Source organism: Drosophila sulfurigaster, chromosome X, assembly GCF_023558435.1.
Source record: "Drosophila sulfurigaster albostrigata strain 15112-1811.04 chromosome X, ASM2355843v2, whole genome shotgun sequence".
NCBI lineage: Eukaryota > Metazoa > Arthropoda > Insecta > Diptera > Drosophilidae > Drosophila > Drosophila sulfurigaster.
Genome location: NC_084885.1, coordinates 32,168,235 through 32,181,332, shown reverse-complemented (window position 1 = coordinate 32,181,332; position 13,098 = coordinate 32,168,235). Strand labels below are relative to the sequence as shown.

Genomic DNA, 13,098 nt, shown 5'->3' with positions numbered 1-13,098 from the left:
GGCGCTATATAAAGGCCCGGTGTTGTCTGCAGATAAGACGATTGTTTGGGTTATCTGCCATGTCTAGGGTAGATTATAGTATGCATAACTTTATCGATGTTCTTCAAAAAAAACTCTTCAGTTCACATTCGAGTTAAGTGAGTGTTTTGACCACCATGGCCAAAACGGATTGTTGTTAATCAGTTTTATGTAAATAATATTCACAAAAAATAGAAATCTAATCTTTTAAACTTCTGATTTTGCTATTTATGGAAAATAAGCAAATTTAATTCTAGTTAATAAGTGTTTTTTTGTTATGGAGTGATCAGATTTCGTATGTGACTCTAAAATAAGATTGTAATAGAATAATAAAATATCATAAAGAGTTCATTATCCTAGGATAGATAATATAATTATAATAGAATATTCAAATATTATAATAAGTTAATTATCATGGGATTGATGTGTTCATTGTAATTTGAAATCGATTTCAACTTACTGACTGACAAACCTTCAAGGATAGACTACTTTATATATATACACAAAGAAAGGTTTCCACAAGATTTCGGAATTAGATAATAACACAGATTACTAAACTCAACACTTTTATTACAAAATTGACTGGCATTAGTCTAACGATATCTCTACTTGGTTATCAGTCGCTTAGTTGGAAGAGTAGACAAGAGCCAAGAGTTAGTTATAGTGTTGTTGTGATCAACAATATGGGCAATAAAACAAACACTTGAATTAATTGCAAGTGTGCACTTGAAATCCACACGCTTTTGTGATTCAAATGTTTGGTGATATGATGATGATATGACTCCCATTCACTGGAAATCTTTACTGTAACAATTGTTTTTAAAAATAGCATTCACTTAGAATTTGATAATCTTATACTCAATTGTTATCCTCGTTCTCTCCTATTGAATCTGCTAACGGGAAATAATTAAAGATATACTCATAATGACTTAATACAAATGCTGATAAGCAAATTGAACCAAGTCCAAGCATTTGAATTGATAATGAATGTGGGAAGTAAACACTTATTTGCGGTTCCAATTTTAGAAATCTGATCAAAAATCGTTTTCAACTTATGCTAAAATATGTCTGATAACAATTCTCTTGGTTCAAAGTATACTCGAACCTTAAAAACAGCAGCAACTAAACAAATTGCTCATATTAACCCACATATTGTAGTTAGTACAAACAACTACTGTTGATAGGCGAGGAACTCTGGTTTACTTTCTAAAGAGGCAATCGTTATTTTGTCTGATAAGCCAATCTAAAATGGGGGTAGTTCAAGACTAAAGCGCTAATAAAAAAGCTAACTGCATTCTAAAAAGATTCAATCGATTTCCACATTAGTTAACTTGTACATAGATATTAAAAGATCTTACTTAGCCTTGAACTTGATTAATATTATTGAAACAACATAGTTAGCTTTAAAACAAAACAGTGCGGTATTAATTTTTAACTAAAAATATACCAAAGACTATTATTGGTAGTATCAAATATACCAGATTACCAGCAGTATAAAAATATACCAAATTAATATACCTCAAAATACTGAAAATATGAAAATAGTTGGTGTATTGATTAGGTACTACATGCATTCTATAGAGTGCAAAAAAGATTCAATCGATTTCCACATTAGTTAACTTTTACATAGGTATTAAAAGATCTTACTTAGCCTTGAACTTGCTGAAGATTGTGAAAACAACATAGTTAGTTTCTTATGCAAATTCGATGGCAAAAATTGTAAACAAAAGTTAGAAAAGTTCAAGGTGAAGCAAGCGTTAGAATATTTATCTAGAAACTAACACAAGTTTGTGATTGATTTATTAGATCATCTCGCAGATACACGAAATTGTTTTAGATACACGAATTTAAAGTGCATCTCATCGCATTTCATCTTTGGCCAGTCGGGTAATCCCAAGAGACTCGTGTGTTAACTGAAACACTACTCGCATATGATTCAAAAGGTCATCGCACTTGGAGTCGAGTGAAGCAATCAATTTAACTCATTATACGCAAATCCATCTCGCAGTTGTCTCGAATACATTATAAGATTGTATTAGTATGTCGATCTGCGCATTAACATAAACACTTTCGAGACCAAGGTATTTACATAATACGCCCTGTCTTCGTCTCTCTCTCTCTCTCTCTTTCTCTCTCACACATATGTTAATTACCTGTTGTTAACATGACTGGAATGAGAATGTAACTGACACAGCCACAGCCACAGCCTACTGCACATGGTAACTCAACTCAACTCAGCTGTTGGCGACGCTGTGTTACATAACGATGACGATCGTAAGCACATTGACATTGTGACTCAGTCAAAACAATTGGCACAGCTTCAGACATCAGAGACTGCGAGGGTGGCTCGAAAACTTAAGGGACAAGTTGTTAAAGTTAAAACAGTCAAATTTAAATCTAGTGAAGGTGCAAATAAATAAAAATAAAAACTTACCTTCTTTTTGAAAATACAACTTTCCATTTCGTGTATCGAATTCAGGTAAACACCTAAAAAAAAAAGAAGAAACAAAACCATATTAATAATATTATATACAAAATACCTAAGGGATTAATGAATTAAATATCTATTGTTATTTTGATAAATTAAACAAAAATTCATCATATTTAAAATATAATATTTTTAAAGTCGTAAAAAACCTAATGCATTAGTGAACTTTGAAATAGCAGTACGATAGAAGCAAAACTACATAACGGGTTTTTAATATCCATATATGCATATTATGATCTTTTAACAAATAAAAAAAAAACTCTTATTTAAAATATAATGTTTTTAAAGTCGCTAGAAAACCTTATATATGTATATACCAAAAGATATTTAAATTACTATAATTATGCCAATGATGCTAAGCATGTACAATAATATATAGTAAATATAACAAGAACTCGTAATACATTATTAGGAGTACTTCATTCTTTTAAGAAATAATCTATTGAATGAAGTATATCGAATCTTTATCGAATTGTATTTACTTAATTTTGTGCCGCATCGCGTTCAAGTTTAAGGCAAGACCTTGGTGCTGGAATGTTACTTGGTCAAGGGCTGGCAAACTTTTGGTATCCGTCTCGCACTCTGATAGTAAATGTGAGTTGAGAGTTGTGAATTGCGTAGTATTTGACAGAGTCGCTTGATTCAGGTAGTTTTTTCAAGTTGAATGAACTCGAAAAGTGAAATCACAAATTTCATCATAAACATTCCCCTCCCTCATTTGCTCTATGGAGAGGATTTGAAGCTTCTCGCGAAAGCTTCTTGTGAGCTTTCTCGTTTGTTGTTTTGATATTGGGTTGAAGGTTGTTTAGCTCGTGCGTTCGCTTTGAAGCTTTGCAAGCTTCGGCCCATTAAAGCGTGTAACCATCTGGCAGCGCCGATAGCTTGTATTAACTGTTTTGATTGCCGTCAAGGTCGAACCCATCGTTATAACATCGTTAGATACGATCACGAACTCGAACTCCACGAACCCGAACCCCAAACCCGAAACCGTAACTGAGAAACCGGGCAACTTGAGAGTGCTCAGCAACACACAAACACTTGTTCTCCGTATGATAATGTTGAAGGGGGAGTGGTGGGAGGCGGGAGGTGGGACGTGAGTCGATTGTTATGACAACGGTTATCGGTTATTGCTCCAATTGCGCGAATTCGAAGAGCTCCCCGCCAATCATTTGCACGGTAGTTCACACTAGTTTGTTCAGTAGTTGGCTAATAAATGACTCAACGAAAGTATGTGCTCGACTTAAAGATACCCGGCATCCCTCTATCCCTATCCCTATCTATCCCTCTATCTCTAACTCGAAGAGCTCCCCGCACAATCATTTGCACGGTAGTTCACACTAGTTTGTTCAGTAGTTGGCTAATAAATGACTCAACGAAAGTATGTGCTCGACTTAAAGATACCCGGCATCCCTCTATCCCTATCCCTATCTATCCCTCTATCTCCAACTCGAAGAGCTCCCCGCACAATCATTTGCACGGTAGTTCACACTAGTTTGTGCAGTAGTTGGCTAATAAATGACTCAACGAAAGTATGTGCTCGACTTCAGCATACCCGGTATGTCACTATCACTATCCCTATCTATCCCTCTATCTCCAATTGCGCGAATTCGAAGAGCTCCCCGCACAATCATTTGCACGGTAGTTCACACTAGTTTGTTCAGTAGTTGGCTAATACATGACTCAACGAAAGTATGTGCTCGACTTCAGGATACCCGGTATCCCACTTTCCCTATGTGTCCCTCTATCTCCCCCTTCAGGACTTGACGCGCTCAAGGTCAGCTTGCCACCCACTTTGAGCATGTTCACGCTATTATTGTGGAGTGTGTGGCTAAATAATAGATATGTTTTCAGAATTCCGGGTTCAACTAACTCGCTTGAGTGCTCGCTCATTATTTAATGGCGATGCGAGCATATGCACGACGCGGTGGGACGCTGAGAGAGCGGAGCTTACCCGAGCTGAGCTTGTAGCTTGTAGCTTGCTGAAATTGATGGGCAAGCAGGTGAGTAGGTGGGTTGGTGGGCTGGCGGGAGGGCGCGAAGGGGTGGCGACGCAAAAATCCCCCCGCGTGTGCTGTGATCATTGTTGTGATATGTTTGTGTCGTGTGGTGGTATTTTTGAATTGTTGAATTAGATGCCCGTGTGCGCGAGTATCTATCGGTCAATGCACCAATTTTATAGCGTCAAAATGTGTTTCGTCGGCGTCGTCGTCGTTGGCGTCATCGTGTGTTAGCTAAGTCTAAGATAAACCTTAGGCGGGCGGGTGTGCGGTTATCAAAGACTCGACTCGATGCCGATGCGATGCGAGTCGGATCGGATCGGGTTGACATGACGACTCTCAGCACTCGGAACTTGGCTCTCTGGCTCCTCCACAATGAATGCGCGTACTCGACGCTCGATGGCGATTAGAAAAATATCAGTAAAGAGCTCAAAAGTGTTACGGCCGTATAAATATGAATCGCGTCGCGACTAATGCCTCATAACGGCCATGGCATTAGAAAACCTTCGACTACAATTGGCACAAACACGCAAGCGGTCAATGGAGCAAGGACAAGGACAAGGACAGGGCCAAGTGCAAGGACAAGGTCAAGGACGTCTTGCACTTTGTAAGGGGAAAGGAACTCAGGGACAACAGCAAGGACTACTCACTCTAGGAGTGCTCCTCCTGTTGCTTGTCCCCGCTCACACCAAAGGATACAGTCAGCAGGAGCTGCTCACCTGGCTGCAACGCAGTAACTTTGGCTACCAGGTGCTTCAGCAGGCGCACAACGAGACCGTGCTGTCCCCCTCTGTTGATAAGAACGATGTCCTGTGTGTGGCCCAGGTACGGTTGCTGCTCCAGGCTGCCGAGACTAAGTCGCTGCCTGCCCTGAAATGTAAGTCAAGCCTGAGTGCGAGCTCATGATCACGGTCACATATAGAACTCACCTCATTCAATCGAACAGTGCTCGATGCGTGGGGAAAGTTCCCGCACGGTCTGCTCTATGGCCACTTCAGCGACATGGGCAACTACGATGCGTGCTTAAAGCTGCCGGAACAGATGCAACAGGGATCGATCACCCAGAGTAAATACTGCCTGGCGCACATTCAATTCGAGAGTCTGCTGCCTCAGGCCATGGAAACGCTGAGCGTTCAGATTGGCACCTGCATTCCAGCCACTTGCCGAGCAACGCTCCTGAATCGCTGGCTGGGCGAATACCTCAAGGAACTGTTCGAGGACGCTGAGGCGATGCCACAGACAGCGATGGTGGTGGAGGAGAATTGCAGCCTGGAGCAGAGCGAACCCCTCACCGGACTCGACTGGTTTGCCATGTAAGTTTCGTTTCTATCCACGCTCCCAGGCCATAAACTAAATGACTAATTCATTGTTTTTTTCGCTCGGTTTCGATTCGATTGCCTCTACAGTGCGTTGCTTGTGATCATCGTCCTGGTCGTGTTGCTGGGAACATTGTGTGACTACACTCAAGGTGAGCTGCTGAAGATTCGCCCCGATCGGGAGCGAGAGCGAGAGCGGGGGCGAGAGAGCGAACTCAGTCCGCTCGCGACTCTGCTGCCAGAAGAAAGCTATCTTTTGGATATTTATGAGTACGAGTACGAATACGAGTACGAGCATTAAATTCACTTGGCTTATCTATACGACCTATGCCTTCTCTATAAACTGAATTATTTCCAAAATGAAACTAAAAGAAATGAAAATGAAAACGAAAACGAAAACGAAGCAAGTCTGCAACTGACTGATAGAGTGAGTTATTCGCATATTCGCATGCACAATCTAACCCAAACTAACAAACCTAACCTCACTCACAAATCACAAATTCAATGTGCAATCATTTTGCAATTTTTACTGCGCAATTTCAATTCAGCTTCTTCTTCTTCTTCCTCTTCAAGGTGACTTCCCAAAAAAATACCCACAAAAATATGCTCATTAGTTAAAATTCCATGATTACCTTATGCAATCACTTCAACCTATTTGTCTCCCTCTCTCTGTCTCTCTCTCTCTCTCTGTCCTACTCCTGCAATCACAACTCGCCATAAGTTCATCTCCCTCACTCTTTCGTATAATCCATTTGTCTTTTCTGTTAGCTATAAGTCTTCAGTGTTTTTAATCTGCCGAGGTCTCTCCTTTATTTTAAAGAGATCTTGTTGTTCAACAACTCTGTATATATGTGTCTATATGTATCGTATAATCTATCTCGTTCTGATGTTAAAATTTTGCCATATGTCTGTCTCACTCTTTAATTATAACTCTCTTACTTAATGCAATTTGTGTTTGTGTCTGTCCGCTCAATGTCTGTAGTCTCCTTTATGCTCTCCTTTAAATAACTATCTTCGAAGAAGTCTCAATCTTCCCATCTCTCTCTTTTATATTAACTCTTTTCTTCTTCTTCCAAATCTTCCCCGTCGTCTCCGACATTTTATTCAATATAGTCTTTCTGACATGGACAATTTTTAAGAGATCTGACTCTTTGACTCTATAAATAGTATTAGGTATTGACCACGTATCTTCTCCGTGGTGTATCGTACCTTCCTAAGTTCATCTCTCTCTTCCTTCCAAGTCTTCTCAGCAACCTCATGAAATATTTGATACTCTCTTTTTGGCGTTCATGATCTTAAGAGATATTAACTTCTCTTCAGCTTCTCTATAATCCAATCGCACTCTTTCTATATCTATCCCTGTTCCACACCTTGGCTTCCCATAAATCCATCTCTTTCCAACTCTTTTCTTCGACTTCTAAGTCCTCCCGTTCCCCTCCCTTTGTTATAAGCTTTTTTGTACACTCTGTAGCCTCGATCATTTTTAAGAGATCTCCCGTCTCCTTTCCGCATTATACTTTTCACATAAGTCCATCCCTCTCCCTCACTCTCTCTCTCTTTCCCTCTCTCGGTCTACCAAATCTTCCCAGACACCTTCGCCATTTTATTCGCTACACTCTCTCTGCTGATGACTTTTAGAGATACTACTATTTAGTTCCTCTATGAGCAAATATTTCTGTTTCGTTTCAACTCCTCGCCTGATCATAAACCCATCTCCCTCTCTCGTTCGCTCTCCAGTCAATATCAATTCTTCAGTCAGTTATAATGTCATTTTTCAACGTGGCGTCTTCTGTGTAAAATCCGTTCGCTGTTTTCAAACCAAGTTATCCTATTTTCTACGATTATTTAAAGCTACTCAAATTTTTTTTAGTTATCCTCAAGTCCTCAGTGATTGTTTTATAACAAGTGTCTTCATCGGGTAAAGTTTTTGCCACGTCGAATTCTTCGCATGTTTCAAGTCTTCTGCGCAGTCCGGACATTTGATTAATCTAATGATGTGTAGACTTACCTTATTCCGTGACTTGACTCTTCCGAACCTTCCAATACTATTAAGTTGAATCCCTTTCAATTCCTCAGGATGTCGGGATTGCTCTACACCCTGCTCTTCGGTCTTCCAGGCTTCTTCAACTCGATCAGTTTAATAACTCTGCCTTTCTATTCTTTTTTCAGCTGTCAATAATAAGCTGCTATTAGCTTTCTCGCTACGCCAGAACCTGCGATCCCTGATGCAGACGACGTCCAGGGTAGCTGGATCCCATGTGATTCCCTGCCTGCATGGCATACGCTGTCTGACCATCATCTGGATCATCTACGGCCATGACAACATGTTCATGCTGCTCTCACCAAATGTGAACAACTATGAGGTTGTTGCCTGGGCACAAACCCCATATTCGATGATCTTGCAGAGCGGAACAACGTCTGTGGACACCTTCTTCCTGCTGAGCGGCACGCTGCTTGTGATGGCCACACTCCGTGAACTGGAGCGGTAAGTGAAGTGCACCCTGAGCGAGTAATCCCTTGAATAATCCCCTTCGTCTTGCAGTCAATCGGGCAAGCTGAATATCCCGCTGATGTATCTTCATCGCATTGTGCGTCTTACCCCAGTTCTCGGTGTCGCTGTGCTCTTCTTCATGACGCTTTTTCCTCGGCTGGATAACGGTCCGCTCTGGCAGCAATTCACCGGTTCCAGCCAACTCTGCAGTGACACCTGGTGGGCAACTATTCTCTATGTGCAAAACTATGCAGCCGCTGGTCGCATGGTAAGTCGCACAATATCTCCATAGATCTTTGGGTTCAGGGTACTAATTCATGTGTTGAATTTCCACAGTGCTTGGGTCACTCTTGGTACCTCGCCGTCGACATGCAGTTGTTCCTACTCTCCCCATTGCTCCTTTGGCCACTTTGGCGCTGGCGCCGACGTGCTGCGGGAGGCATCCTATTGCTTATTGTCCTGCTCTTTGCCTGTGTCTTCTGCATTGTTATGTTCAACGACCTGCAGGTGTTTAACCGCAACGGGTAAGTTTTGCTTAGACTTCCTCACACTTTAAAACTTGACTTGTTGTCTGTTTAACTCCTTGATTGCCGGAATTCCTGACTGCCGCACTTCCTGACTCTAAGGCGATCCATAAAATTCTGTCTAGATTTCTCACTCTCTGGCCGTCTTTAACTTTTTGAGTCGACTTCTCGCCTTTCAAAATTCCTGAATTTTTGTCATATTCCCGACTTCCTGACCATCACACAGTTCCCAACTTTTTGGCTTCACTTCACAACTAAATTCCTGACTAAGTCTCAAACGGTCCCTAAAATGCTGTCTAGGTTCCTGACTCTCTGACCGTTCTTTACTTACTGAATTGACTTCTGGGCTGACGGAAGTCATATCTCCCGTAATTCCGAATCATCCTTAAATGAATTGACTTCTTGACTGTCCTCCTGTCTTCCTGTCTATCATACAGTTCTCAACTTTCTGACTTTACTTCCTGACTACCTGAATTCCTAAGCCCTCTTACTCGTCGGCTTCTTGACACTTGCTTTCTCACACACACTCTATCTCTCTCTATTCCATCAGCAACCTGGGTGAAGACTCTCCCCAGATGCGGATGATCTACTACACGACGCACGCTCGTGCTACGCCCTGGCTGATTGGTCTACTCTTCGGTTACTTCCTGCACAACGAGAAGGGCAGACGTCGTCAACTGCCCTGGTGGCTAGTGCTGCTTCTCTGGCTGGTCTCCATCACCCTCATGTGTCTCGTCATCTGGATTGTCTATCCGTTCACGCAGCCAAATGCGGAGGCGATTACGCCCCTCGCTGGCGCCTTTTACATCTGCTGCAGTCGCATTGTGTGGTCCTTGGGTCTGTGCTGGCTCATCTGGGCGTGCCACAGCGGACTGGGAGGTGTGATCAATACGCTGCTCAGCTGGTCCTTCTGGCAGCCCATCTCGAAGCTCTCCTACTGCCTCTACATCTGGCATCTGCTCGTCGAGACCATCAACACGGCTCGCATACGCACAAGTCAGCACTTTTCCAACTACGATGCGGTGAGTAAATGACTTTTGTCTCTTCTCGTAGCTTTCTGATTACTGATGGTTTCTTTGCTTGCAGATTCTACGCTTCTGGTCGGACTTTGGCATCACCATTCTCGTTGCGATGTTTATGTTTCTCTTCGTGGAAACACCTTTTGTGCGACTGGAAATGCAGTTGCTTTCAACGCTACGAGACCGGCAGAAAACACCTGCAGCACCTCAGGCGCCAAATGCAGCCACGTCCACAGTTAATCTGAGTGTAATTACAGCGCCATCTAGTGTCTCGCAGCAAAACCTAGTCGAAGCCTAAGTGCCTCTCATCCAAACGAAGCCAATGACAGCAGCTGGAGCATCGATGAGCTGGAACTCATCACAAGATATTCACATAGTATTCACATTGTCATAGGCAATAAACCTAAGTATAACGATAACAAATGGATAATTCTGTTTAATGTTGGGTGAACTTTAGGGTATAATTGTGTCAACTTATATCACAACTTACAGTTGCAATTCTCGTAGAATTCTGGCTTATTCTTCCAGTTCAGCATCTGGCAGAACTCTTTTTACTTGATTGCCGGGTCTTCCTTAGCATATCAAATCCTGACGTGATTTTAAACTGGCTGTCAATAAAAATTTAGCAGAAAAAAGATAATTCATTGAAGAATATTGTTGAGTAAACCTGACTAACTTAAAGTTAACATTAAGAGTGTCTTCGGATATTTTAATGGAAATTTCTAAAGAATAGTCTTTATATTATGCGTTTTTCTCTACAGACATATAGAAATTGCACCTTAAAGCAACAGTTACATAGAAAATAAAGTTCTAGCATGAAGATTTTGGTCTTAGTATGTTACTAAGGATTTTGGTCTCAAAAGTGCGTCAAGAACATGAAAATCTTAATGTTAGAAAACATGTTTTGGTGAACATTTGACATAAGACGCAAGTTTTTATTAGTAAGAGTACAAAATCTTGAAACTACTTGATATATTCTAAGATTAATACCGCACAGTTTTGCTTTCATTGATATACACATCATATCTCACAGTCGAGCACACTCAAATGTAGCTTTCTTACTTGTTATTAATAAGCACTTGCGTCTTATATCAAATTTGGTGGACATCAAGATCTGTTTTCCTAACCTTAAGAATTGCATGTTCTTGACGAACTTGTTAAACCAAAATTTGTAGTACTAAGAACAAAACTTAGAGTTTAAAACTTTTATTTTCCAGTGTGGGGTATTTTAGACTTTAATTTAAAGCAAGATTTATAAGCTGACTTCAAACTTAATATTGAGTACTTACTGACAGTAACCAAATGTTGAAACTTACAGAGCATTCGATAGGCGCACACTTTCGCCTCAATGTGGAATTGGAGTAAACGCGAATTTGCAATTTTCCAGCCGCTGTTGTTAAAGTTGTTGCTGTTGCTGTTGCTGTTGTCTTTGATATGCGCATAGTAAACGACTCGAGGCTGTTGCAGACGTTGAGTCTCGAGTGCTCTCATGTGGATGGATGACTGAGCGGCGCTTGCAAGATTCAAGATTCCAGATTCCAGACCAGATTTACTTTTATTATGACTTTTTACCATTTTTTCGCATTTCGCTTTTCGCTTGGCACTTTCAATTTCCAATTTCCGTTGTGTTTAGTGCTGCGTTGTGTGACGTAATCTCGAATTTCCCCTCAGAAACACTTTGATTTTCCTTGGGCATATTATTGCTCATTGGCTTTTCACATCGCATTTTGGGGCGGCAACAAAAGTCGCATTATGGAATCGATTCAAAAATAAAAAAATAAATAAAACGAATTGAATTGAATTAAAAGTGAAATAAAACACGATTAATTGCAACCTCGTCGTTAGAGTCGCAATCCTACAAATTACTTGTTAATGGATTTCAATCAAACGTCTTTCGAATCTCGAATCTCGACTCTCGACTTTGAAGTAGTTTGCATTGCCCAAAGCCACAGTTGGAGTTGCAGCTAAAATATAGTTTGAATTAGACTCGGAGTTAGTGCTGGTAATTCAGTTATAAAATCAACCTGAGACAACGACCTAATACTAGATCATACTTATGTGTATGTGTGTCTGTGTGTAAGTGTTTGGACAAGTTGATACATGTTTCGGGCATAACTAAAACTATATGCAGTTAATTGTTAAGCAAATGAATAAACATAACCCGAGTGTGCTGCAGCATGTGAGCAGTGGGTGACTCAGCAATACCCTGTAAAAAGTGAATGAATAGATTAATAAAATAGATGAATGAATGAAATGAATAGATTAATAAAAACATAAATGAAAAGGAAAAAGAAATAATATTCAATATAAGATACAATCATAAGAATAATAATACTACTACAACCAATCACAATAATAGATCTAAACATAGGAATTATAATTCTTGAAATAATAGTAAATAAAATAAAAAATACATTTTAATAACAGAAATAATAATAATCAAGAATAAATTATTCTATATTAAACCTATTTTAGTATTTAATCCATAACTTTAATCATAACGATAAAAAATATTGTAGATAGATTTCATAAAAAGAATAATACATGTAATACAATATATATTAAAAATACGAATTAATAACAGAAATAATAATAACAAATAATAATAATCTCGAATAAAATAGTTAATATTAAACCTATTTTAATTTAGTATTATATTTAATTCATATCTTTGACATTAATCATAATCATAATAATAAAACTAGATTTCATAAAAGTAAAAATACTTATAATACTTGCAATATTAGTAAATGTGAATAACAATTAAGAATATTAACAATTAAGAATAGCTTAATCAATTTTAGCATTTAATCCCCAACATAAACATTAATCATACGCACAGTATACCCAACTGGCATCAGGACCAACTCCTTGTACAGGGTAACTTAATGAAGGCTGCAAAACAGCAAAACACAGCAAAAGTAACGAGTAAATTATATAGTGAATAGAGTTTAGTTTAGTTTTATGAACCATTCCGTTGCACTGTGGGGCGCAAGTGACAATTGGCCGCGTGTCGACAAATACCGTTACTCTCTGCAAATATGTGACCCACTGTAATCGCTGACGGGGTCGCAACGATTTCGAGAGTTATCGCGAGTGTGCACAAAAAGTAGTGCAAAAGTAATTGTAACCACGCACAGAACTGGACAACTGCCTGATCTACACGTTGCCTGCCTGCCTGCCTGCCTGACTAGCTGACTAACTGACTGGCTGACTAGCTGACTAGCTAACCCGTCTAACTCGTT

General features: G+C 39.9%; 1 protein-coding gene across 1 annotated transcript; it reads left to right on the top strand.

Annotated features, from left to right (window-relative positions):
• The first annotated feature begins 4,825 nt into the window (after window positions 1-4,825).
• On the top strand, window positions 4,826-10,290 carry LOC133849164 (nose resistant to fluoxetine protein 6). Its single transcript, XM_062285071.1, has 8 exons — window positions 4,826-5,380; window positions 5,450-5,816; window positions 5,910-5,971; window positions 7,989-8,304; window positions 8,362-8,578; window positions 8,647-8,834; window positions 9,385-9,856; window positions 9,921-10,290. The coding sequence occupies exons 1-8, from the start codon at window positions 4,993-4,995 to the stop codon at window positions 10,149-10,151; spliced, it is 2,241 nt and encodes a 746-aa protein (XP_062141055.1). The 5' UTR covers window positions 4,826-4,992; the 3' UTR covers window positions 10,152-10,290.
• The last annotated feature ends 2,808 nt before the right edge of the window (window positions 10,291-13,098 follow it).